Source organism: Microcaecilia unicolor, chromosome 14, assembly GCF_901765095.1.
Source record: "Microcaecilia unicolor chromosome 14, aMicUni1.1, whole genome shotgun sequence".
NCBI lineage: Eukaryota > Metazoa > Chordata > Amphibia > Gymnophiona > Siphonopidae > Microcaecilia > Microcaecilia unicolor.
Window position 1 is genome coordinate 32,588,334 of NC_044044.1, and position 27,237 is coordinate 32,615,570.

The following is a 27,237-nucleotide window of genomic DNA, read 5'->3' on the forward strand; positions in this document are numbered from 1 at the left end:
CACGTGCTAATATTAAAATTAGCCCTTACCATCACCTGTTTACTTGGCGGTAAGGACTCACACGCTACTCGTGCAGTAATCATGTGGCCTCACTGCCGATTACCACTGTGAACGCTCCCTACGGTAGAAATGTGGGAATCAGCGCCTGCCAATTTCAGAATTACCAGCAGGTGCCCACGCTACCTCGGTGGTAATGTCGATTTGGCGCATGCTCCCCATGCATTAGCCCTACCGTGGCGTGGTAAAAAGGCCCCTTCGGGCATTGCATGTGGTCAAAATTGCGGCAGCACGATTGATAGGTGGACTGGGTAAATTCTCTCAACTATCGCCATTTGTTAAGTCCAGGGAATGCAGCGCAAGATTTTGACGCTTATTCACTAAACTCTGTATGCAGTTGCTCCAGTTTATTTTCGAGAAGTTTTGAAAATATATCATCCTAAGGGCCCCTTTTACAAAGCGGCAGTAAGCCCCCCCCCCCCCATGCAGTGCCTGTCATATCCAGTGGTACAAAAACATTTTTTATTTTGGTAGCGCCAATGTGTACCTGATGGTAATGAGGCAGCGCTGCTCACTGCACAGTTACTTCCAGGTTAGCGTGGAAGCCCCTTACCGCCAACTCAGTGGGTGGCGGTAAGGCCTCCCCCCCCACAAAAAAAAATGGCTGTGTGGCAAGTGCTTCACTTGCCGCATGGCCATTTCCTGAAAAAAAGAAAGATCAACCTGCTGTGGTGAAAGGGGGCCTCAGCATGCATCATAAACATGCGATAAACACCAACGCAGCCCCCCCTTGGTAAAAGGGGTCCTAAGAGATCTTTGAGATCAGGTAAAACTATGCAGTTGTCCTTGAACCCTCCAATGCAATCGCACTATCCAGAAGCAAGGGCTTCATCATTTACGGTGGCCGGCACGCAGCCGTGGAATGCGCTGAAAGGACATTTACGTTTATGCAGTGATGTGTTACAATTTAAGAATCAGCTTAAAAACACAACTCTTTGTAGCACTGGTTGCTCTACTGTTGAATTGATCCAATCCAGTAGGGTCATGATAGGATTGTTTGATTTTTATTATGTATGTATTACTGGAAATCACCTAGGTTCTAAGATGGTATATATACATTTTAAAATGTATGTATTTATTTTGACATTTAAATCCCACACATCCCAAAACAATGTTTAGGCTCAATATGGCTTACAGTTACATATACAGTGGGGGAAATAAGTATTTGATCCCTTGCTGATTTTGTAAGTTTGCCCACTGACAAAGACATGAGCAGCCCATAATTGAAGGGTAGGTTATTGGTAACAGTGAGAGATAGCACATCACAAATTAAATCCGGAAAATCACATTGTGGAAAGTATATGAATTTATTTGCATTCTGCAGAGGGAAATAAGTATTTGATCCCTCTGGCAAACAAGACCTAATACTTGGTGGCAAAACCCTTGTTGGCAAGCACAGCGGTCAGACGTCTTCTCTAGTTGATGATGAGGTTTGCACACATGTCAGGAGGAATTTTGGTCCACTCCTCTTTGCAGATCATGTCTAAATCATTAAGAGTTCTGAGCTGTCGCTTGGCAACTCGCAGCTTCAGCTCCCTCCATAAGTTTTCAATGGGATTAAGGTCTGGTGACTGGCTAGGCCACTCCATGACCCTAATGTGCTTCTTCCTGAGCCACTCCTTTGTTGCCTTGGCTGTATGTTTTGGGTCATTGTCGTGCTGGAAGACCCAGCCACGACCCATTTTTAAGGCCCTGGCGGAGGGAAGGAGGTTGTCACTCAGAATTGTACGGTACATGGCCCCATCCATTCTCCCATTGATGCGGTGAAGTAGTCCTGTGCCCTTAGCAGAGAAACACCCCCAAAACATAACATTTCCACCTCCATGCTTGACGGTGGGGACGGTGTTCTTTGGGTCATAGGCAGCATTTCTCTTCCTCCAAACACGGCGAGTTGAGTTCATGCCAAAGAGCTCAATTTTTGTCTCATCTGACCACAGCACCTTCTCCCAATCACTCTCGGCATCATCCAGGTGTTCACTGGCAAACTTCAGACGGGCCGTCACATGTGCCTTCCGGAGCAGGGGGACCTTGCGGGCACTGCAGGATTGCAATCCGTTATGTCGTAATGTGTTACCAATGGTTTTCGTGGTGACAGTGGTCCCAGCTGCCTTGAGATCATTGACAAGTTCCCCCCTTGTAGTTGTAGGCTGATTTCTAACCTTCCTCATGATCAAGGATACCCCACGAGGTGAGATTTTGCGTGGAGCCCCAGATCTTTGTCGATTGACAGTCATTTTGTACTTCTTCCATTTTCTTACTATGGCACCAACAGTTGTCTCCTTCTCGCCCAGCGTCTTACTGATGGTTTTGTAGCCCATTCCAGCCTTGTGCAGGTGTATGATCTTGTCCCTGACATCCTTAGACAGCTCCTTGCTCTTGGCCATTTTGTAGAGGTTAGAGTCTGACTGATTCACTGAGTCTGTGGACAGGTGTCTTTCATACAGGTGACCATTGCCGACAGCTGTCTGTCATGCAGGTAACGAGTTGATTTGGAGCATCTACCTGGTCTGTAGGGGCCAGATCTCTTACTGGTTGGTGGGGGATCAAATACTTATTTCCCTCTGCAGAATGCAAATAAATTCATATACTTTCCACAATGTGATTTTCCGGATTTAATTTGTGATGTGCTATCTCTCACTGTTACCAATAACCTACCCTTCAATTATGGGCTGCTCATGTCTTTGTCAGTGGGCAAACTTACAAAATCAGCAAGGGATCAAATACTTATTTCCCCCACTGTATATAGAAGTAGATAATACAAAGTAAATTAACTTTAATTAAACGTAGAGTAATTTTACAAGAAGTCCTAAAGGTCATAGTACAAAAACAAGTGAAAATTGTTTCCCAAAGTTACAGAATGGGTTAAATGTCAACTTAATGTACAGCATGGTCAACAGAAATGTCCAAAGACAATAAAAGGAATGGATTATGATTCATCATTTCGTACTAGAAATTTCCTAAAAAGAAACATTTCCAGAGACTTGCATAATCTGAGATACCTTTGATGTTTTTTGGTAATGAATTCCACCACTAAGTATATTTATATGAAAAAAAATTAATAAATAATATTGAACAGAGAAACCAGGTGATAGTGGAATATTTGAGGTCAGTCATGAACCAGCATCACATTTTAATGCATAGTTTTAAAACAACCTGGGACTTGTTGGTACCAGAAGGATTCTACTTGCATTGTTCACTTTGAAAATCAGCAAACGCAAAGACTTTGTGATGGAATCGTTCACATGCTTAACCCAGCTACAATCCCTCCCTTCTGGATGTATCTGAGGATTGTAACTTTCAGTTGCATTATTTTCCCTGGGTTAATGCCTTTAATGCTACAGTGTATAGACAACACCTGCAGTGAAGAAACTATTTAGCAGTTTATAATCTAAGTGAGTCCTTGAAATGCATTGTGCTGAAGTGCATTCTGGGAATTGCATTGTGCTGAATGAAGTGCGTTACATAGTATCAGAAGTGTCACTGTGTGCAAAGTACCCTATAATATGTTGAATATGAAATCCAGGCAATTGAGGCTTAGGAAGCTCCGCTGGCTCCCGATCAAAGAATGGATTGAATTCAAAGTCTGTGCTCTTACCCACAAGATTGTATACGGGGACGCTCTAGCCTATATGTTCAGCCTGATTGACCTCCCACCCAGAAATTCCGAGAAGACGTCCCGCACCTATCTCAATCTCCACTTTCCTAACTGCAGGAACTTAAGATAGAAGCTGCTCTTTGCCTTTTCTTTTTGCTTCCAGTGTCCTCGTTATTGGAACGCTCTACCATCAACGTTAAAAGAAACAACCGATCAAAGACTATTCAAGAAATCCCTAAAGACCTACCTATGTGATCGATCATTCTCCTCAGCTGCTTGATCTTCTGCGTCCCCTCCTTCCTTTCCCCTGCTGTTTTCCGTCTCTTCCCCTCCTCTACTTTATTCTCTGATTTGCACTAGTAACTATTATGCTGTATTTTTCATCAAACATTGTAAGCCACATAGAGCCTGCCTTGGTGGGATTATGCGGGATATAAATGTTCACAATAAATAAATATATGGTGAGAGAAAATCAAAGCTAGAGACAGACGCCTACACTCAGTCTGCATTCACTGGATGCCCACCGGTTCATCCTGCCACCGTCTAAAAAGGCCCCACTGTAAGTTCACCAGGACCTCAGCCTCCCTTCACAGATCAGATCTGAGTTGTCTTTTACTAAATGTAAGATTTCTTTAGAGATTTCTTTCTGCCATCTCGCCTGTGCTGATATTTCTGTTTGAATGGTTCTGGTGTGTGCGACAGTAGCTGCCTCTATTTGTTATGTTGGAATGAAAGGCCAATGTCCTAATTTATTGCAGTTCTGTTTCGTGTATTTGATTGTAAATGCCTTGATCTATATTTTAGAATTTGGCAGTATATCAAGTCATTCTTATTATTAATAATAATTTTATGCTGACAAAAATACCCCTTCCCCCACAATGAAATTTCACCTCTATCTGAATCCTTAATCCCAATTAAGCCCACACTCTTCCACTTACATCCGCACCCATCCAATATGACTCTCCATGCCCTAAAGGCTTCCCCACACAATCCCTGGCGGTTGAGTATATCCTAAGGCAGAAGTCAGCTCCAGTTTTTCTTGTCTTCGCCAGCACCATTTCTCTATATAGAGTAACGACAGTCAGAGCAGATCTTCAGTAACCCTCTCTGCCAAGTGAAACCACACTGAACATACCCCTAATTTCTATGGGGCCATTTTCTGCCGCACATTTACCTGTTTAACTTACAAGCTTTCTAGTTTTGCTTTGGATTTTGCTTAATGTATTTTTGATTTCTCGGTTCCTCAGGCTGTATATGATAGGGTTTAACATTGGAATAAGAGCCGTGTACAGTAAGGAGAAGAGCTTGTCTTGGGCTGGTGAATACATGGATGTTGGTCTCATGTAGAGACAGAGAATTGTCCCGTAAAATAGTACAACAGAAGTGAGATGGGATGAGCAAGTGGAGAAGACCTTGTGTCTCCCTTCAGTACACTGGATCTTCAGGATAGAGTTGATGATGAAGATGTAGGACATGAGGGTTAGTAGGAAGGGGATAAAGGCTACAGTGGTACCTTCCACAAGTATCAAAATCTCTACTTTGTAAGGGTCACTGCAGGAAAGTTTCATCAGTACTGAAGGGTCACAGAAGAAATGATTAATCTCATTAGATCCACAGTAAAATAGCTTTGATATCATATGTGCTATAGGCAGTATTTCTAGACATCCAATGACCCAGGACCCACCAGCCAGGAGAATACAGATGCTCTTCTTCATGATGAGAGAATAGCGTAAAGGATTGCAAATCGCCACATAACGATCGTATGCCATGGCACTAAGAAGGAAAAGTTCCGTGCCTGTGAATGACTGGAAGAAGAAGAGTTGAGTCATACATGCATGGAATGAGATGGATTTGCTCTGTGCTAAGAAAGTGTCCAGCAATTTTGGGAGGGTGACAGAGGGGCAACAGATGTCCAGGATGGACAGGTTGCTGAGGAAGAAGTACATGGGCTTGTGGAGGTGAGGGTCTGCACACATCAACATCAGAAACACAAAGTTCCCCAGCACAGAGACCAGGTAGACGAGAAGAACCATCCAACAGATGAGACCCTGAAGCAGAGGATGGTCGGAGAATCCCAAGAGAATAAACTCTGTCACTGATGTCTGATTCCTCTCTCCCATTCATTCAGTTTTCTTGACCTTGTGACCTGGAAATAAATATATACACACATACTGATGTTTATCACCACGAGTTCTTTCAATGTGTTTACACCATCATGAAATGGTCCTAAAGATTTCTAGTCCTGTGCCATAATGTTCCTCACCCCAGAGGTCACAGAACTGAAAAAGTCGCTTAGCCTTTTATTATCTTGTAAGCCCTCTGGATCATTGCCTTGTAAGCCCTCTGGAGTGTAACTTATCTTGCCTAAACCTAAATTAAGTCATTGAATGTCTGGATTTAAGACCAGCAATCAGGCCCACTGTATTTCTCCCCCAATCTAAACCCACCCACAGGAACTTCTCTTTTTAAAGGAGCTAAAAGGCTGGGTGCTTCGTAATTTTAGCCACATTTTACCTGTTGTATATTCATTTGGAAATTGCTTTCCCAGGAGTATTAAAGAATTACTACTTTCACCTAATAGCGAAGTTATTTTACACCAAACATGATGGTTAAGCTGCGGTTACGCAAAAGTAATTCCAGTTTCTTTGCGTCTTGTCCTTCTAGTCTAATCTGGTCTCTCTTTTCCCCCTTGAATTCCACGAACTTAGATAAAAAGGAAGACTTTGGAGATCATGATATCACTTACTGTGGAAACACAAGAGACATCTAGGAAGTTTTGGACATGAGCTTTTAAAATCATCCAAATCTGTCTATGAGCTCCAGAATTATCAGTAATTTCAATTTAATCATCACCCCTATTAGAAATTCACTGGGTATTAAATTGCTTATTGGACATTCCTGTGTAACTCTATGTGAAATGTCAATAAGCAAATTTGGGTAACAAGTTGACTTTTGAAGGACTGACTTCCTGTTAATGCTCGAGGTTCCTCTATGTTGTCATTTTGAAACAGCTGTAGCATTTACCTCTGGATTTCATTTTTTGCATTGTCTGGAAGGAGGAAAAGTAACTCCACAGGAAATGCCATGCCAAGTTGAACCCCCTGCAGAATAGATATTGCTATGTAGGGGTTATGCAAAAAGATCTAAATTATGAGACCAGACAATATGAAGGTCCAGGGCTGTGCAAGAGAACTACAGAGGTACAATCTGTAGCTGTGGGAGGGGAAAAGAGACCATTCCTGCCACCCCAGCCCTCACCTCACAGACCCTTCCATTAATAAAGAGAGGAGCAGCAGATTCACTTACTAGAGCCAGTGGTATCCGCGTCTTAGCTGACTTAGGGAGAGACATCAGGAGGAGAGATTTTATACATCAGCCAGTCACAGGCTGTCTCTAGAGCACTGGAAGTGCTCTGACCACCCTTTCCTGTTTATCTAAATCTTAGGGAGGAGTTGCTGGCCTTAGGGAGGCCACTGATTACCACAAAGGTTTTCCCTAGAATCTATTCCCTCTTCTCTTACAAGGAAATTATTCAGTTGGGATAAAAGCTTTGCATAGCTCCTGAGGAAATTGGTCTGTGCAAACCGTCATCTCTTCTCTGCTGGGAGTTCTCAGGTCTTAACTTGTCCTCCCTGTTCTAGTGAGAAGATTCAGATGTTTGTGGGCTTTAGACCTGTACAAAATCCTCAAGTTTCTGGAATTTAGAGGCCAATGCAAACAAAAATATCAGAGTGCAAATAATTAGCATGGACTCATAAAAAGTCCCACTGGGAACATTAAAAGAACAGCTAACATCCTATGCAACATTATGTATTACACAAACAAATGTCTGAGACGGTGAGCTTACAATATTAGAGGTCAGTTCTTTAATGGAAAGTAGGCACCAGCTTTCTAAGGTACAAGGGGGCCTCATTTTCAAAGCACTTAGACTTACAAAGTTCCACAGGTTACTGCTTCCAGGGGATCCAGGGAGTGAAATCGCAGTATGCCAGCTTAGGGTTCTTGAGTCTATTACAACAACGACATTGGTTACCAACTGAACAAAGACTCATACACAAGCTCTTGACTCCTACATTCAAGGCTTTTTGGAAAACATTACCTCAGTATCTCCCTACCCTCACTATTCCATACTCCCTACCACAATTACTCTGTATGCTAAACAGTTATTGTCTGGTCCTTCTAAACCTTAAACAAGCCAGTTTAGAAGTCACCCGACAGCGTTCTTTTTATTTTACAGCTCCATTCTACTAGAACTCTCTTCCCCAAGATTTACAAGCAGGCTCCTCTCAAACACTGGAGGAGATGTAATAATGGAAATGAAGTCTTCATTGCAAGAAAACAGAAATGACTCAGCAGCTGTGTTTCGGCGCCCAAGCGCCTTCCTCAGGAGTCTTATGATGTATGGCTGATTATGAAAAACAGTTATCTTTATTAAATCAATACACACAAATGATATCAATCTAATCTGTAATAGTGGGCAAGTAGACGTTGAGCAGAGACCGAGTGGTGGCACAGTGTACTCCAGAGGGCATTTCCCTGGCTCCTGCAGCTGGTGAATTTGTCTTGCATGCATTGCATCATTCTGCAGTCCTCTTCTGAAGGCTTTCTTTAGGATTGAATAGTGCTTAGTGCAGGGAACCATGACAACATTTACACCAACGAAACCTTGGTGTGAATCACCGTGACCCTTTATTCTCTATCAATGCGCGTAAATTAAAGGAATACCCTATTTCCACCCATGACGCTCCCATAGCTGCATCCCCTTTTTGGACCTTACGTGCACAAATTAAAATTAATTCCAATTAGCACAAATACTTGCTTGTTAAGATCTCACTGACCACTGCTGGCTGAATTTCGACCCCCTAAGTGTTCTGGTGCATAACTGCAAAAGGAGTGCAATTCAGGCAGGTCATTGGGTGTTGTGATATTACAGCGCACAGGTGCCGGCCTGCTGCATTTAATTGCGCCATTTATACCTGCCATAGAGCAATCGTAACAGCAGAACTGCCCTTGGTTGCCCAGTGATTGACTAGTGTGTAAATGTTTCCGTGCAGATCTGAAAAGGGGGCATAACGATGGGAGGGTCAGGGACGGATCAAGGCTGTTCCCTTAAAATGTACGCAGTGTTATAGGATTAGGGAACCTGCGCCCAATTTTTCGTGCTGAGATTTACAGCTGGTTTCAGTTGGTGTAAATCCTCACGCTCAAAGCTGGCTGTAGGTTCTAGCGTTATGCGCAATTCTATAAATGACAGCCATCCTTAACCACTCTTTAGAAAATACCATATAGCGCTGATTTTTGTCGCCATGTAGTGAATCCAGCCCTACGTGCATAACTGTGTGTCCCGGCCAGACTCCACTTGTATATAACCCCCGTCGACAAACTCTGCGCTTTCAAAGAGATACATGTGGCAGTATTGTAGGCATTTCGATTCCATATTTGATATTGATTTGATATATCGCATATCAATATAAAATAACTAAGCAGTTTCCAAGAAAAAAAACTTGGGGGAAATAAAAACAACAAGCACAAGACATCTGGGGAGAGGATGATAGAAAGGTAAGGGAGGGGTTAGGACAGAAAGTAAACGTTACAATTTCTAGGTAAAGAAACACAGGATAGAGAACAAACCACAGGTTACACAGATAAGTCCAGTTAGGTACTCAATACACAATTATTATTCTCTTGGAAGGTGACAGTATATAGTTTGCAGATAAATGTTTGCATAGCTGTGGAGGAGTGGCCTAGTGGTTAGAGCACCGGTCTTGCAATCCAGAGGTGGCCGGTTCAAATCCCACTGCTGCTCCTTGGCCAAGTCACTTAACCCTCTATTGCCTCAGGTACAAACTTAGATTGTGAGCCCTCCTGGGACAGAGAAATATCCAGTGTAGCTGAATGTAACTCAACTTGGAACTACTACTGAAAAGGAGTGAGCATTATAGAAATATTATATAATCTACATGGAATCTTTCACAATTAGTTATGAGTATTTACATCAGCTCTATGGCCTGTGTGATGCTGTCCTTTCATTCTAGGTAAGGGTTTGATATGTTATGTTAGTGATCTATAAAGAAAAGCAGGTACATCGCAGGCTCCCTTTTACAGAACTGCCTTCCGCATGCACAGGGAGGGTCCTGTTTGCTAACCTGTGGTAAGATTTTATAGTTTGCAGATGTTAATTGTCACAATTCACACTGAGGCTTTGCTGGTGCAAGAATTGTTCCTACTAAATGGGAAGGAATCACTGAAAATCCAGGTAGGATCCAGTCAGTAGGAGCTTTCTGGGAAGGAGCTGCCCTTACCTGAATAACTCCTTCTGAATGTCAATCCCCCGATGTTTAGAAAAGGTATGAAACATTTTTCTCAGGGCTCCTTTTACCTCTCTGTTTTTCAGGCCATAAATAACAGGATTAAACATAGGAATTAAAATGTTATATAACACTGCAAAAAGTTTGTTCTGATCCAGTGACTGCATGGACGTAGGTCTGATGTACAAACACATTATAGTCCCATAGAAGAGAATAACGACCGTCAGGTGGGAGGAGCAGGTGGAGAAGGCTTTGCGTCTCCCCTCCGTGGACTGGATCCTCAGGATGGTGGAGATGATGTAAGCGTAAGATGTCAGGGTTGTCGTAAAGCAGGGAAGTCCCATCAGAGCAGCGGCAATTAAGCTCATACTTTCAACAGTGTATGTCCTGCTGCAAGACAATGTCAGCAGAGCCGACAGATCACAGAAGAAGTGGTTAATCTCATTCGATGCACAGTAAGAGAAATGTGATATGAGGACGGTGTGTATTACTGGGTCCAGGAACCCAATGACCCAGGACCCTGCTGCCATCAACACACAGACTTTTACATTTATTATAACAGCATAATGAAGCGGGTGGCATACTGCCACATAGCGATCATAAGCCATGACTGTAAGCAGAAAGAATTCTACAGATGCCAACGCAAGGAAAAAATGCATCTGTGTAAAACAGCCCTTTACGGAAACATGCTGCCCCTTCCTTAAAAAAATATCCATTAGTTTGGGGAGAGTGACTGAGGTGGAAGAGATATCAAGGAAGGACAAGTTGCAGAGGAAAAAGTACATGGGGGTGTGCAGACGAGGGTCCAGGCACGTCACGGTTATTATAGTGAGGTTCCCCATCAGGACGATCAGGTAAATCAGTAAAAACAGAAGGAAAAGGGGGATTTGCAGCTCTGGAAATTCAGGAAACCCCAGAATGATGAATTCTGTCACTGTGGTGATATTTTCTTCTTCCATTGGATTCTGGAAAAATGAAAGATATACAAGGAGCCAAGGGGTGGTTTTCAAGTAAGAACTCACCATTTTCTGTTAAACATTCATGAAATGATCTACCAGTGTCTGCCCCATGCCCTTTCTTTTAACAATATCAAAATGAAGAGGGCAGATATGGAAGTATGGCAAAGGAGAAAACCAGGGAACATCGAAAGTCTGTTTCATTCCCAGAAACTTAAGCAGTGGAGTTAATCTGAGCCACCAGGGTTGATTTATCAGAACAGAGTGGGCTAGTCTCTATGAATTGAGGTTATGTGGAAGGGTAGACCAGCAGGCTGACAAACTGGGAAGCCCGGGTTCAAATCCCACAGCGGCTGCTTGTGATCTTGGGCAAGTCACCTCGCTCTGCATTACCTCAGATACAGCTTAGATTGTAAGCCCTCTGGGGAAGGGAAATAGCTCCTGTACCTAAAAGGCAATTTATTGATTTTGAAAGATATGCAATTAAATCTATTGTCTAAATCCAGTACAGCAGGGAGTTTTGTTTTGTGGTTGGACATTACAGATTGTGCAGAACCTGTGTTGTAGACATTGGATGGGAGAAAAGATTCCTAGTGCATCCTCTACAGAAATATATGGGTGGATTCTTTTTCCTAAATTACTTTCATGAAGGGAGCTGGTCTGGGATATGCATTGCCAGGCCTGGGGCACTTTTTAAACTGTGAATTTTCCCCTGGTTCTGAAACGGAAAATGCACATGGATTTATCCCTTGACATTCACCTAAGGAAAAAGTACCCAGAAAGATTTTCACCTGCTTTATCTGCAGCTACTGTATCCAGTCAAAACTTTGCAGGTCATTCTGAAAATGCAGAACTGGTTTAACTTGGTGCAGAGCTAGCCTGTTTAAAGTGCCTGCCTACTATTCTCAGCTCATATCAGTTTATCCTGCTCCTGACATAGATTTCTCTTGTCTTTCATCTGTAATTATCATAACCTCTTGCTTAGCAACTCTCTTCCTCTCCATCTGGATCAATCTGGAAGGCTGCTGCCAGATTCCTTCCCCAATTCCAATGCTCTTAATCATTCCCTCTTTTTTCCCCCAAATGTGTTTAATATCAAACTCTCCAAATCTCTTCTGTTACATGGCCCCACCTTAATCCCAACCTTTATTGCAATGGCTTGCTCTCTTCCCTGTCTTCCCTCCCCCTGCTCCTTGCTTCTGGATCTCCCCCTCCAGATCCCGACTCCTTACCCTTTTCTCTTCACTTTCTCCGTCACACACACTGCCTCTCTCAATGCTGCCTTTTCTTCGCCATGTGATTCCTCATTCACTCCTAACTTTCTTTATATTGTAAGCTCTCTGAAGAAGGGACCTGCAATCTCCATCTCCACCTCCATATCATCTACTGTATTTCTTACAAAAAGGAGATGTAATACAAGATATACTGGGTTAGACTACATTAAGAGAAAATAAAACTTATCTGCAGATATGATTATACAACCAGTAGAAATTATACAAAATCTGCTTACATTCTTATATTAGGGTGACGACTGAGACAGCACCGGTTCCAATCTGAAGATCCTCGGCACAGAAATGTATTAAAGCTCCCTGTGAGTCCCTCTGGCAGAGGATCCCCCAGGGTGATGATGACACAGTGTAGAGGGATATGGCAAATTGCGGCAGGTGTGGCTGGGATATGGAATGTCCTTCAGGTAACAAGAAGAGAAGGGGCTGAGTCACCCACAGCAAAATGCTGGGAGGACACCAAGATGAGAAGTGTGTCTTCTCCTAGCTGTAGACATTTAGGTCCATCCGCCGAAAGGTAGCAAATTATTTTACAAAAGGTTTGGTGAGTGCTGAAACTTTTATAAAGCAGACAGAGCTCCACATGAAGAATCACATAGATTTTGGTGCCAGGCAAAACAGAGAAGCCGATTTTATAAGTGAACATTTAAAACCAGCAGATCACTATGGAGCGTAGATACATGGAGGGTAAGTTGTAGGAAGTCCAAAAGGCAGCTATTTTAGAAAAATCATAGGGTAGATATTTAGGGGCCGATGCCCAGAACTTGCCATTAAATATGGCTGGTGAGCTTTGCTGAGTTGCAAACAGCGACCGTTGCACAAATGGGATGGAATGCAAATGAGATGCACAGAAATTTAATGGCCGATACACAAAGGTTACCATGTATGCATTCCCTTTGTGCCATCATGGTAGTTGCATTTGACAGCTTACCGGTCACAAACAGCCACCGGAGTTTTTGGAGTTGTGCAGTAGTGGGGGGGGGGGGGGTATTGAGAGGTTGGTCCACTGGAGTCTAGTGGAACCCCCTCCTTGAGCCCCACCTCCTGTTCAACTAAAAAAAAACTCTGTGGTGCTCCAGTGACCCCCCTCCCCTCACATAACTATTCCATGGTGGTCTAGTGATATGACCCGACTCCCCGTCCCCTCCCCTCCGGTAAGTGTTGGGAGCAGGAGCAGTGGTGGCACCCAGCCCTACCTGGTGCATCCTGGGATGTACTGGGAGGGGCTAAGCACCATATAAGGAATTTTTGACAGCTAGTAAAAAAATGTATTTAGTCCAATAAAAAGGTACCATCTTATTTCAGCTTTTGGGGGGTGGGGGGTTACTACTGAGCTGAGGGCAATCAGCAGTTTTTTGGCCACTTTCAGCAGTATCCCCAGATATTTGATGCTGGTTCATGTCCGGGCACCAGCTGGATAAATGGATAACTCTTAACCGATTATTGGCATTTAACTGGATAAGTTGAAGAGGAGAAAGAGAGGACTGTGTTTCATGTGGTCCTATTTATCCTGTTAATATATTTGGTTACATGTTGAATATCGGCATTTAACCAGGTAAGTGCCAACTTTGCCCCTGGACCTCCACTTAGGCTCTAACCAGGGAAATTCAGCAGCACTGACCGGTTAAAATGCCATTGACTGTCCCGGATAGACTCGGACAAGGCAACATCTCCCACCCCCACTAAATCACTTGCAATATGGACTTTGTTTTGTTTTTATTTATTAATGCAACTTATTTAATATAAGGATTGCCAAACAGGTTCAGTCCAAAAGTCTATCGAGCCTAGTATCCTATTTCCAGTCTGCGTAGCAAGTACCCAGCAGCCTTCCAATCAAATGACAGATTCCAAGCTCTTTACACCCAGGGATAGGCAGTGTGGCTTACCCCAGGTTTATAGACTTTTCCTGCTGAAATTTCTCCAAACCTTTTTTAAACCACATTATTCATCATCTCCATAGATTTCAATGGTAATTTTCTTAATTAGTTCCCTATATGACGGGATAATTTTCAGCGGGCAGGCCGCTGGAGCGTATTAGGGCCTGGCCGATATTCAGCCGGGCCCACATAAGAAAGTGATGTGGGCCTCGACTAAATATCAGGCTGGGACACGTATTAAAAAAAAGTTGGTTCACACTGCATCCCCCTGGGCAGCCCCCACAACGTCACCCCCAGGCAGCAGCTCCATCCTACACCCACCTACTTGTCAGCATAGGACCCCTGGGGTCTACCTGACCTCCCTGGTGGTCCAGTGGGGCATTGAGGACAGAGCAAATCCTCCTTGCTCCTGCCCATAGTGGCAGCTTCTTGAAAATGGATGCCGTGACCTCTCGTGGCAGCTTCACAGTACCGCGAAAGGTTGCAGCAGCCAGTTTCAAGAAGCTGCCGCTAGGGGCAGGAAAGAGGGGGGTTTGCTTCTGCTCCCCTACTTATGCGGGCCTTGGTTGAATATTGCTGGTGCCTACATAAGCCCTGGCTCCTACCTAGCACCGCCCCTCGGCCTGCTCCTGAGGGCTCAGTTTTTTCGGAGTCTGGTAAGAGGTGACATTCAGTGGCTCTCTTCGTTTAAATCCCTTTGAATCTCGGCTCCTATCTGCTTATCCATTCCATAAGGATAACCTCAGTATCTATTCTAACTTCAGCAGGAAAGTCTTATCTCCGGGATGATTCTGTTTAACATCCACAATTTCAAATCTCGGCATAACTTAGTGAAAGAAAGACCCTATAGAAAATACAGGTGGAAGTCTACACAATCCAGTCCACCTTATAACCTGCTGCCTAGAACACAACCCAGTAAGACCAGTTTCATTCCCACTGCAAGGCTACAGTTCTCAGTTAATCTGTGGCTCCCTTCCTTTTCATGACAAGGAATCTTCTATCTCCAGCCCTTTTTTTGAATTTTCTCTGTCTGTACCACTTCCTCTGTTAAGCTGGGATATGTACTCATCCGGCTCCTCTAGGAGGAAATATTTACTCATGTTGTTCCTCACTTTACCCTTTTGAACTACATAATCTGGCATATATTGTTTAATAATTTACAGGGTGACATACTAGAGTAGGTTTCAGCTTGCACATTTGTAGAATCATAGTAACAGTCACATGTAAATTTTAACGTGGCCATAAAACTCATCCACCCTCCTGCACCTGCTCTCTAATGAGTTGTATATTTAGGGGCATGTTTTCTAAGCTTTGTTAAGCGCATGAGGGAAAAATTCCGAGCCAGCTGCTTAACACAGGTAGTGCAGAGAGTAGGTAAGACAAGGGTGGAGTAATAGCTGTCATGATTGTCTGTGATACCGTTGCAAATAGCACCACCTCGAGAGCAGGGCAGTAAGTGCAGCAGAGCTATCGGCTGTTCCTCCTTTCCACACCCTCTTATTTTCCTCACGATCTGCCCCTTGACAAACACGAGCACCTCTTTCAATCCCCTGACAATCAAGACTCCGCCACATCTGTACCCAACTATCCCGGGCTGACTCTAGGTCCAAAATGGCAGCCACTGAACCCTAGTATTAATACTGTCAAACTACCACTAGAGGTCAGTGGCTGCCATTTTTAATGAGCAGCTAGAGCAGGCAATAACTGGTAAGGGACCACTCCGTTCTGGACCTGCTAGCCTACCATGGACAGCCCCTAGGTAAGTCCCAGAGGTTCTCTAGGGGTCTGAATCAGGTGCAGGTCCTGCCTGGAGAATCATGATTGCTGTCGGGGGAGGAGGTTCTTTATTGGGGAACAGGAAGAGGATGGTGAGTATTGGAGGACTGGGGAGGACTGCTAAAATATGGACTATATTACTGGTCACTTTTCTATCTCTGTCTCACTACAGGGCCTTTAGAAAGGCTATACAGTCATTTTACAATGAGACTGCAAGAGAAACTGTGATTTGAGGTATCATTATGTTTAATGTGAATTTGGTGACTATCTTAGCTTCTTTCAGTGATATTTGCTTAAAACTTTGTTGGTATTAGTGGAACGTAAGAAACGTTGTGTTATGATTATGGCTTTGTTTCGATTAAAATGTTTAATCGTGATTAACCGCATGGTTGAAGAAGTAGCTGGGATTAAAATTCTTCAATGAAAGATACCTCGACAGTATCGCCAAACCAATGGGCGTACAAAATATTGTTAGCAATTGAAAGGGTTGAAGACACGTAATAAAGTTTATTTGTCACTCAATGAACAATTAAGCTATTGGATTTATTGTAAACTTATCTATACACATTCTCTGGCAAGTGGGTGAACTTCCTGATATTATTCAGAGAAAGACACTTCTCCACTACATATTTCTGGGAAGAGCAACATGGAATGGGCGTTACTGTTGTGGACCATCCAGGTTACATGGAACTATCATACAAAGGATGCTGGACTCAGTGGTATCACTCAACATGTCACATCTGATATTCTTATAATGCAAGACATCTGTGAAGCTCAAGGTTTTGGATGTGCTAATTCCTGCAGCTCAGCCCCCATACAATCTCTACATTATGGTAATGTGGCTGGGTATTAGCAATAATCTTGCGATCATTCACAGAGCACTGATGCTGCTTTCACGAGAATCACCAAATGATAGCTGTGTATTTATTCTATTTGTACAGATGGGGAATGGTTGCATGCAGACATCATCGTTCACTCAATTTCAGATCCAAGACAATTACTTTGTTCTCCCCTATCTCTAATAACTTTTGAACTCTATCTAGTTTCAGTCATATCTGTGCCATTTGACTGACCACTGGCTTACACATTCCCTGTGTCCTGGACACCTCATCACTTGCAATTCCATCCTTACGTGGTACGTATTTGAAAGTGGACATGGGCAAGACAGTAACTGGGAGCCTCGTCTTATGTCATAATTGATTATAGCATTTAGCTGCTCACACTTACAAGAGCTCTATGTCTGGCATACATTTTAGAAGTCATAATACCACGTTCTGCTGGTCTTCAATAAAGAAAGTTCACACTTACAATGTTCCCTGTCATAGAATTGTGCCATTGATGTCTCAATCACTACAAATCACGAGCAAGTGTTATTAACATTAGGAAATTATATTCTATTAAAAACTTTTCTTAGGGCTCCTTTAACGTCCTTGTTTTTCAGGCTATAAATGACAGGGTTAAGGACAGGAATTAAGACACTATAAAATAGAGCAAAGAATTTGTTTTGAACCACTGACTGCATGGATATTGGTTTCATATTCAAACTGAATAGAGTCCCATAGTAGAGAATAACGACCGTGAGGTGGGAGGAGCAGGTGGAGAAGGCTTTGCGTCTCCCCTCTGAAGAACGGATCCTCAGGATGGCAGAGATGATGTAGACATAAGATGTCAGGGTTGTCATAGTGCAGGGAAATGCAACGAAAGATCCAATAACATATGACATACCTTCAACAATATCTGTACTGCTACAAGACAACCTCAACAGAACTGAGAGATCACAGAAGAAATGGTTAATCTCATTTGACCCACAATAAGAGAAATGGGATATGAGGACAGTGTGTAGCACTGGGACAAAAAATGCAAAGATCCAACATCCAATAGCCATCAGTACACAAACCTTTTCATTCATAATAATGGTATAACGAAGGGGATGGCAGATGGCCACATAACGGTCATAGGCCATGGCTGTAAGCAGAAAAAATTCTACATATGTGAAGGACAGAAAAAAATACATCTGCGTCAAACACCCCTTTATAGAAATACTCTGACTCCTCCGTAAACAAATACCTATTAGTTTGGGGACAGTGACTGAGGTGTTAAAAATATCAAGGAAGGACAAGTTAGAGAGCAAAAAGTACATGGGGGTGTGCAGACGAGGGTCCAGGCACGTCAAGGTTATTATAGTGAGATTCCCCGTCAACATGATCAGGTAAATCAGTAAAAACAGAAAGAAAAATGGAATTTGCAGCTTTGGAAATTCAGGAAATCCCAAAAGGATGAATTCTGTCACTGAGGTGATATTTTCCTCTTCCATTGTAATCTGGAATTAGGACGGGGATGGAGAGACTCTGTCTTTCTTGAGTTCTCCCTGCTGTCAGACACAAGACTGGGGAGTTGTAGGAACAGATCCACCGCTGTCCGCAGAAATTTTACCCAAATGATTTCAAGGCAGGGTTACTAGGTTTACATTCAAGTTCAGTTTATTTCACGTGCTGCCTGTATTGAAAAAGTCTAAGTGGTTTACAAGTAATTCAATAATAACATCATCTGAAAAGGGAGGGGTCAATTAAAAACAAAACAAAGACAGTAAAAGACAGACAGCACGTCAATACAAGGAGATAAAATATAATAGAGGGAAGTGATTGGGAAGATAAAGCAAGAGGGGAGGTAAGATGGATCACAATCCTTTGGGCAGTGGTGAACCAACCGGAACAAAGTAAAAATTTACCAAAGGGTGATCATAGACAACAAAAATAGAGACATAATTAAAACATAGAATCCTACACATTACCTGGACCATCACATCACAGTAAACATGGCAGCCAGCCTCTTCAGCCTAAAGCCACAGGGTGCCGGAAGGATGTCCAGTGTATTACATCTCTCTATTCCGAACTGGTGCATCTTGAAACCCTGGCCATATTTAAGGAGACAAGAGTTAAAAATCCAGAATCTTCCCTCAAAATTCTGAAAACTTTGCCTTTGTAATTTAAATTTTGCCTTTGCCTCAAACTTACAAATTGCAAAAGAGTTTCTAGTGGTTCTCAATAATTTCAAAATTTCCTCATTCACTAGATTAAAATGAGATATACGTAAAGGTACAGCAGAGAGACCTCTTAAAATAAAGATGCTAAGGTTTAAGGTGCAATAAAATGCATTTCCCACAGCCTTTACCTGAGAAACAATGACTGCAGACGCTCTGGTCTGGAAATTCTCAGCAGTCAGGTATATTCATACTCACTGTAGATCTCACTGGGGAATGATCCCTGAGGCTGATCATGTGGAGCACATGGCAGAGAATCGAGAGAGTCCAGCTTTAGGACTAGAGAGCTCTAGAGAGCTGCCATATCTGGCCTTCCTTGATCAAAAGGAATAGTGAGGTGAAATTACTGTACAAAATTGCAGGAAGACCTTGGGGTATCTGTCAGCTAGTTAAATCACTTTCAATATTGGTCCACAGACCTATTAGGCTTGTAACACTTTCTCTGAGGTATAAACAGTGTACATGAAAGACAGATCCTAGCTTCCAGTGCAGTGCAGGGATTGATGTTTTATTTCAAATCTACCAATCATTTAGGGTCTTTTTACTAAGCTACGGTAAAACGTGGCCTGTGGCACTGTAGGCGCGTGTTTTGGGCACGCACCGGGCCAGGGTTTACTGTGTCTGCAAAAAAAGGGCTTTTATTTTAATGGTACAGGAAAGGGTTTGCAGTCTGAGCCCTTAACTCCACCCATTGATCTAATGGTAAGGGCTCACGCGCTACACACGCGGTGACCAATCGGCGTGTGACAACTGCCGATTACCGCGCATGGCAGGAAATAAATCGTCCAGGCATTATGGGCGTCCGCCAAATCTGAAATTACCACCAGGGGGCATGGTAGGTCTCATTTGGGCGCACACTGCAAACGCGTCTTTGTAAAAGGACCCCTTGCTGAGGAGTGATGAAGACTCTGGTCCCTCTGATACTGATTGGCAATGTGACTCTTTTCACTTCTCTACCAGATACGGTGTCCGCTGGTTTGTTAGGGTCCTGTTTGCTAATGATTAGTGCATTAACCGCTAGAGACACCCATAGGAATATATAGGCATCTCTAGCATTTAGCACACACCAAAAACCGCTGGCAAGCCTTAGGAGTGGAGGAGTGGCCTAGTGGGTTAGAGCACCGGTCATGCAATCTAGAGGTGGCCGGTTCAAATCCCACTGCTGTTCCTTGTGATCTTGGGCAAGTCACTTAACCCTCCGTTGCCTCAGGTACAAACTTAGAACAAGTGACTTATTTATTTCACTTGTATCCCACATTTTCCCACCTATTTGCAGGCTCAATGTGGCTTACAAAGACCTGTTGTGGCACCGCCATACAGGATGGAATATACATTTGGTGTTACAAAGAAGTCAAGGAAGACAAGAGGATTTGATCAATTAGTTGTAGAGAGATTCATTCTGCCTAAAGTCGGAAGGGTGTTGTGTTATGGTTAGTTATGGGTTCTTGTGGTAAGCTTTGTCAAAGAGGTATGTCTTCAGAGATTTGCGGAAGTTAGTTAATTCTTTGATCGTTCTCAGGTGAGTTGGAAGTGCGTTCCACAGATGTGTGCCCATGTAAGAAAAGCTGGTCGCATGAGTTAGTTTGTATTTTAATGCTTTACAACTGGGGAAATGTAGGTTGAGAAAGTGCGGGAAGATTTTTCTGCGTTTCTGGGTGGTAGGTCCACTAGGTCTAGCATGTAGGTCGGGACATCTCCATAAATGATTTTATGAACAATCGTGCAAATCTTGAATGTGGTAAGTTCTTTAAGTGGGAGCCAATGTAATTTCTTTCTTAAGGGTTTTGCACTTTCATATTTTGTTTTCCAGAATATGAGTCTAGATGCGGTATTCTGGGCTATTTGAAGTTTTTTGATGGTCTGTTCTTTACATCCAACATAAAGTGCATTGTAATAATCCAGGTGACTTAATACCATTGACTGTACCAAGTTCCTGAAGATGGCCCTTGGGAATAAGGCTTTACTCTTTTGAGTTTCCACATGGAATGGAACATTTTCTTAGTTGTATTCTTCATGTGGTTTTCAAGTGTAAGATTTCAGTCGATGGTCACACCCAGAATTTTCAAATTGTTTGAGACGGGGAGGGAGAAGTTTGGGGTGGATATGGTGAAGAATTTATTTGTATTGTGTTGTAAGGTGATTATAAGACATTGTGTTTTTTCTGCATTGAGTTTTAGTTGGAATGCATCCGCCCATGAGTGCATGATTTGGAAGCTTAGGTTGATTTCGTTGGTGATTTCCTTTAGGTCGTGTTTGAATGGGATGTAAATCGTGACATCGTCTGCATATATGTATGGGTTGAGATTTTGGTTGTCTAGTCGCTTGGCTAGTGGTGTCATCATTAGGTTAAAAAGGGTTGGTGAGAGGGGGGATCCTTGGGGAACTCCACATTCGGGTATCCATGGGGCTGATATCTCCGCGTTAGTTGTTACTTGGTAGGATCTTGTTGTTAGGAATCCTCTAAACCAGTTAAGCACATTGCCTCCCACTCCAAAGTATTCCAGGATGTGTAATAATATACCATGGTTGACCATGTCGAAGGCACTGAACATGTCAACTTCTAAGAGAAGTGTGTTTTTGCCGGTAGCAATTGTTTGTTTAAATTTATTCATTAAAGTTACTAGTACTGTTTCTGTGCTGTAGTTCGATCAAAATCCTGATTGCAATTCGTGCAGTATTGAGTGTTTATTTATGTGGTTAGTGAGTTGTTTCGTCACTGTGCCTTCCATAAGTTTGGTTATCAGTGGGATAGATGCTACTGGGCGATAGTTGGTTAAGTAATTTGTACTTTTCTTAGCGTCCTTAGGTAAAGGAGTAAGTAGTATATTTCCCTTATCTTTTGGGAAGAGGCCATTTTGTAGCATGCCAGTTTGCATAGTGATTTGGCATATCTTTTGAGTGATTGAGAGATGTTTTCGATCGATAGTGAGTCAAAGTTGGTCCATGATCGGTCTGCTGGATATTCTTCATGTGTTGGGTCTAAGCATTCAAGGAGGTCTACATAATCAATTGTGTTGTTGGGTATCATATTTCGTAGCTTTGTGATTGCCTCAGGTACAAACTTAAATATGATTATACTACCAGTAGAAATTATACAAAATGTGCTTACACTCTTATATTAGGGTGATGGCTGAGACAGCACCGGTTCCAATCTGAAGATCCTCGGCACAGAAATGTATTAAAGCTCCCTGTGAGTCCCTCTGGCAGAGGATCCCCCAGGGTGATGATGACACAGTGCAGAGGGATATGGCAAATTGCGGCAGGTGTGGCTGGGATATGGAATGTCCTTCAGGTAACAAGGAGAGAAGGGGCTGAGTCACCCACAGCAAAATGCTGGGGGGACACCAAGATGAGAAGTGTGTCTTCTCCTAGCTGTAGACATTTAGGTCCATCCGCCGAAAGGTAGCAAATTATTTTACAAAAGGTTTGGTGAGTGCTGAAACTTTTATAAATCAGACAGAGCTCCACATGAAGAATCACATAGATCTGGTGCCAGGCAAAACAGAGAAGCCGATTTTATAAGTGAACATTTAAAACCAGCAGATCACTATGGAGCGTAGATACATGGAGGGTAAGTTGTAGGAAGTCCAAAAAGGCAGCTATTTTAGAAAAATCATAGGGTAGATATTTAGGGGCCGATGCCCAGAACTTGCCATTAAATATGGCTGGTGAGCTTTGCTGAGTTGCAAACAGCGACCGATGCACAAATGGGATGGCATGCAAATGAGATGCACAGAAATGTAATGGCCGATACACAAAGGGTACCATGTATGCATTCCCTTTGTGCCATCAGTGGCTGTTTGTGACCGGTAAGCTGTCAAATGCAACTACCATGGAGTTTTTTTGATTTGCGCAGTAGTGGGGGGGGGGGGGGGGGATTGAGAGGTTGGTCCACTGGAGTCTAGTGGACCCCCACCTCCTGTTCAACTCTGTGGTGCTCCAGTGACCCCCCTCCCCTCACATAACTATTCCATGGTGGTCTAGTGATATGACCTGACTCCCCGTCCCCTCCCCTCCGATAAGTGTTGGAAGGAGGAGCAGTGGTGGCACCCAGCCGTGCCTGGTGCATCCTGGGATGTACTGGGAGGGGCTAAGCACCATATAAGGAATTTTTGAACACTAGTAAAAAAATGTATTTAGTCCAATAAAAAAGGCACCATCTTATTTCAGCTTTATTGTTTTTGGGGGTGGGGGGTTATTACTGAGCTGGGGGCAATCAGCAGTTTTTTGGCCACTTTCATCAGTATCCCCAGATATTCGATGCTGGGTCATGTCCGGGCACCAGCTGGATAAATGGATAACTCTTAACCGATTATTGGCATTTAACTGGATAAGTTGAAGAGGAGAAAGAGAGGACTGTGTTTCATGTGGTCCTATTTATCCGGTTAACATATTTGGTTACATGTTGAATATCGGCATTTAACCAGATAAGTGCCAACTTTGCCCCTGGACCTCCACTTAGGCTCTAACCAGGGAAATTCAGCAGCACTGACCGGTTAAAATGCTGCTGACTGTCCCAGATAGACTCGGAAAAGGCAGCATCTCCTGCCCCCATTTAATCACTTGCTATATGGACGTCTTTGTTTTGTTTTTATTTATTAATGCAACTTATTTAATATAAGGATTGCCAAACAGGTTCAGTCCAAAAGTCCATCGAGCCTAATATCCTATTTCCAGTCTGCGTAGCAAGTATCCAGCAGCCTTCCAATCAAACGACAGATTCCAAGTGGCTTTCCCCAGGTTTATAGACTTTTCCTGCTGGAATTTCGCCAAACCTTTTTTAAACCACATTATTCACCTCCATAGATTTGACGGGACAATTTTCAGCGGGCAGGCTGCTGGAGCGTATTCGGGCCTGGCCGATATTCAGCCGGGCCCACATAAGAAAGTTATGTGGGTCTCGACTAAATATCAGGCTGAGACACGTATTAAAAAAAAGTTGGTTCACACTGCATCCCCCTGGGCAGACCCACAACGTCACCCCCAGGCAGCAGCCCCATCCTACACCTACCTACTAGTCAGGGGATTGAAAGAGGTGCTCGTGTTTGTCAAGGGGCAGATCATGAGGAAAATAAGAGGGTGTGGAAAGGAGGAACAGTCGATAGCTCTGCTGCACTTACTGCCCTGCTCTTGAGGTGGCGCTATTTGCGACAGTATCACAGACTATCATGACAGCTAGTGCTCCACCCTTGTCTTACCTACTCTCTGCACTACCTGTGTTAAGCAGCTGGCTCGGGATTTTTCCCTCAAGCGCTTAACAAAGCTTAGAAAACATGCCCCTAAATATACAACTCATTAGAGAGCAGGTGCAGGAGGGTGGATGAGTTTTATGGCCACGTTAAAATTTGCATGCGACTGTTACTAGGATTCTGCAAATGCGCAAGCTGAAACCTACTCTAGTATGTCACCCTGTAAATTATTAAACAATATATGCCAGATTATGTAGTTTGAAACGGTAACGTGAAGAATAAGTAAATGCGATTTATGAGATGTAAGCTAAAGTTCTTGGCTGCGGCCATAATAAATTCCAAATTTGTCACAGAAGTGGCTGGTCCTGTCTCTTCTTCTTGGTGGTGAAAGGAGAGTGGACGATTGAGCAGTGCCGAATGCCCCAGTTGTGGATAAGCAGATAGGAGCTGATATTCAAAGGGATTTAAAGGAAGAGAGCCACTGAATATCGCCTCTAACCAGCCTCCCAAACCACTGAGCCCTCAGGAGCAGGCCAAGGGGCGGTGCTAGGTAGGAGCCTTATGCAGGCACTGGCAATATAAGTAGGTGAATTTAGGACAGCTCAAAAGTTGTCCTAAATGTATCCGCTTAGCTTTGTGCGGGCCCCAGCTGAATATCAGGCCAGGACCCTCATGAAAAAAAGTTGCGGCCCCCCCCCCCCCCCACAACATGCCCATCCCACCCCCACCTCCCAGTCAGCATAGAACCCTCAGGGCGTACCTGACCTCCTTTATGGTCCAGCAGGCCATCGGGAGCAGGAGCAAACCCCCCTCGTTCCTGCCCCTAGCGGCAGCTTCTTGAAACTGGCTGCTGCAACCTTTCACGGTACTGTGAAGCTGCCACGAGAGGTCACAGCATCCATTTTCAAGAAGCTGCTACTATGGGCAGGAGCAAGAAGGATTTGCTCTGCCCCCAATGCCCCACTGGACCACCAGGAAGGTTTAATCGTGATTAACCGCATGGTTGAAGAAGTAGCTGGGATTAAAATTCTTCAATGAAAGATACCTCGACAGTATCGCCAAACCAATGGGCATACAAAATATTGTTAGCAATTGAAAGGATTGAAGACACGTAATAAAATTTATTTGTCACTCAATGAACAATTAAGCTATTGGATTTATTGTAAACTTATCTATACACATTCTCTGGCAAGTGTCTAGAAGGTAGGTGAACTTCCTGATATTATTCAGAGAAAGACACTTCTCCACTACATATTTCTGGGAAGAGCAACATGGAATGGGCATTACTCTTGTGGCCCATCCAGGTTACATGGAACTATCATACAAAGGATGCTGGACTCAGTGGTATCACTCAACATGTCACATCTGATATTCTAATAATGCAAGCCATCTGTGAAGCTCAGGGTTTTGGATGTGCTAAATCCTGCAGCTCAGCCCCCATACAATCTCTACAAGATTATTGCTAATACCCATCTACAGTACCATAATGTAATCATTCACGAGAATCACCAAATGGTAGCTGTGTATTCATTCAATCTGTATATATGGGAATGGTTGCATGCAGGCATCATCGTTCACTCAATTTCAGATCCAAGACAATTAATTTGTTCTCCCCTATCCCTAATAACTTTTGAACTCTATCTAGTTTCAGTCATATCTGTGCCATTTGACTGACCACTGGCTTACACATTTCTTGTGTCCTGGACACCTCATCACTTGCAATTCCATCCTCACGTGGTAAGTATTTGAAAGTGGACATGGGCAAGACAGTAACTGGGAGCCTCATCTTATGTCATAATTGATTATAGCATTTAGCTGCTCACACTTACAAGAGCTCTATGTCTGGCATACATTTTAGGAGTCATAAAACCAAGTTCTGTAGGTCTTCAATAAAGAAAGTTCACACTTACAATGTTCCCTGTCATAGAATTTTGCCATTGATGTCTCAATCGCTACAAATCATGAGCAAGTGTTATTAACATTAGGAAACTATTCTATTAAAACCTTTCTTAGGGCTCCTTTAACGTCCTTGTTTTTCAGGCTATAAATGACAGGGTTAAGGACAGGAATTAAGACACTGTAAAACAGAGCAAAGAATTTGTTTTGAACCACTGACTGCATGGATGTTGGTTTCATATTCAAACTCAATAGAGTCCCATAGTAGAGAATAACGACCGTGAGGTGGGAGGAGCAGGTGGAGAAGGCTTTGCGTCTCCCCTCTGAAGAGCGGATCCTCAGGATGGCAGAGATGATGTAGACGTAAGATATCAGGATTGTCATAAAGCAGGGAAATGCAACAAAAGATCCAATGACATATGACATACCTTGAACAATATCTGTACTGCTACAAGACAACCTCACTAGAACTGAGAGATCACAGAAGAAATGGTTAATCTCATTGGACCCACAATAAGAGAAATGGGATATGAGGACAGTGTGTAGCACTGGGACAAAAAATGCAAAGGTCCAGCATCCAGTAGCCATCAGTACACTGACCTTTTCATTCATAATAACGGTATAACGAAGGGGATGGCAGATGGCCACATAACGGTCATAGGCCATGGCTGTAAGCAGAAAAAATTCTACATATGTGAAGGACAGAAAAAAATACATCTGTGTTAAGCACCCGTTTATAGAAATACTCTGACTCCTCCGTAAACAAATACCTATTAGTTTGGGGACAGTGACTGAGGTGTTAAAAATATCAAGGAAGGACAAGTTAGAGAGCAAAAAGTACATGGGGGTGTGCAGATGAGGGTCCAGGCACGTCAAAGTTATTATAGTGAGATTCCCCGTCAACATGATCAGGTAAATCAGTAAAAACAGAAAGAAAAATACAATTTGCAGCTTTGGAAATTCAGGAAATCCCAAAAGGATGAATTCTGTCACTGTGGTGATATTTTCCTCTTCCATTGTAATCTGGAATTAGGACGGGGATGGAGAGACTCTGTCTTTCTTGAGTTCTCCCTGCTGTCAGACACAAGACTGGGGAGTTGTAGGAACAGATCCACCGTTGTCCGCAGAAATTTTACCCAAACGATTTCAAGGCAGGGTTACTAGGTTTACATTCAAGTTCAGTTTATTTCACGTGCTGCCTGTATTGAAAAAGTCTAACATCATCTGAAAAGGGAGGGGTCAATTAAAAACAAAACA

At 43.2% G+C, this 27,237-nt stretch overlaps 4 protein-coding genes across 4 annotated transcripts; all 4 read right to left on the reverse strand.

The window, feature by feature from the left end:
- Positions 1-4,830: 4,830 nt before the first annotated feature.
- Positions 4,831-5,772, reverse strand: LOC115457402 (olfactory receptor 5AP2-like). Its single transcript, XM_030186820.1, has one exon. It carries the CDS (start codon positions 5,770-5,772, stop codon positions 4,831-4,833), a length of 942 nt encoding a protein of 313 aa, XP_030042680.1.
- Positions 5,773-9,950: 4,178 nt separating this feature from the next.
- LOC115457403 (olfactory receptor 1019-like) lies at positions 9,951-10,919 on the reverse strand. The gene has a single exon (XM_030186821.1). It carries the CDS (start codon positions 10,917-10,919, stop codon positions 9,951-9,953), a length of 969 nt encoding a protein of 322 aa, XP_030042681.1.
- Positions 10,920-17,242: 6,323 nt separating this feature from the next.
- Positions 17,243-18,169, reverse strand: LOC115457404 (olfactory receptor 1019-like). Its single transcript, XM_030186822.1, has one exon. The coding sequence runs from the start codon at positions 18,167-18,169 to the stop codon at positions 17,243-17,245; it is 927 nt and encodes a 308-aa protein (XP_030042682.1).
- Positions 18,170-26,073: 7,904 nt separating this feature from the next.
- Positions 26,074-26,997, reverse strand: LOC115457406 (olfactory receptor 1019-like). Its single transcript, XM_030186823.1, has one exon. It carries the CDS (start codon positions 26,995-26,997, stop codon positions 26,074-26,076), a length of 924 nt encoding a protein of 307 aa, XP_030042683.1.
- Positions 26,998-27,237: the final 240 nt, after the last annotated feature.

Bases quoted from the DNA above. Each gene is read 5' to 3' on its own strand.
- LOC115457402 (XM_030186820.1), bottom strand. From the start codon at position 5,772: ATGGGAGAGAGGAATCAGACATCAGTGACAGAGTTTATTCTCTTGGGA.
- LOC115457403 (XM_030186821.1), bottom strand. From the start codon at position 10,919: ATGGAAGAAGAAAATATCACCACAGTGACAGAATTCATCATTCTGGGG.
- LOC115457404 (XM_030186822.1), bottom strand. From the start codon at position 18,169: ATGGAAGAGGAAAATATCACCTCAGTGACAGAATTCATCCTTTTGGGA.
- LOC115457406 (XM_030186823.1), bottom strand. From the start codon at position 26,997: ATGGAAGAGGAAAATATCACCACAGTGACAGAATTCATCCTTTTGGGA.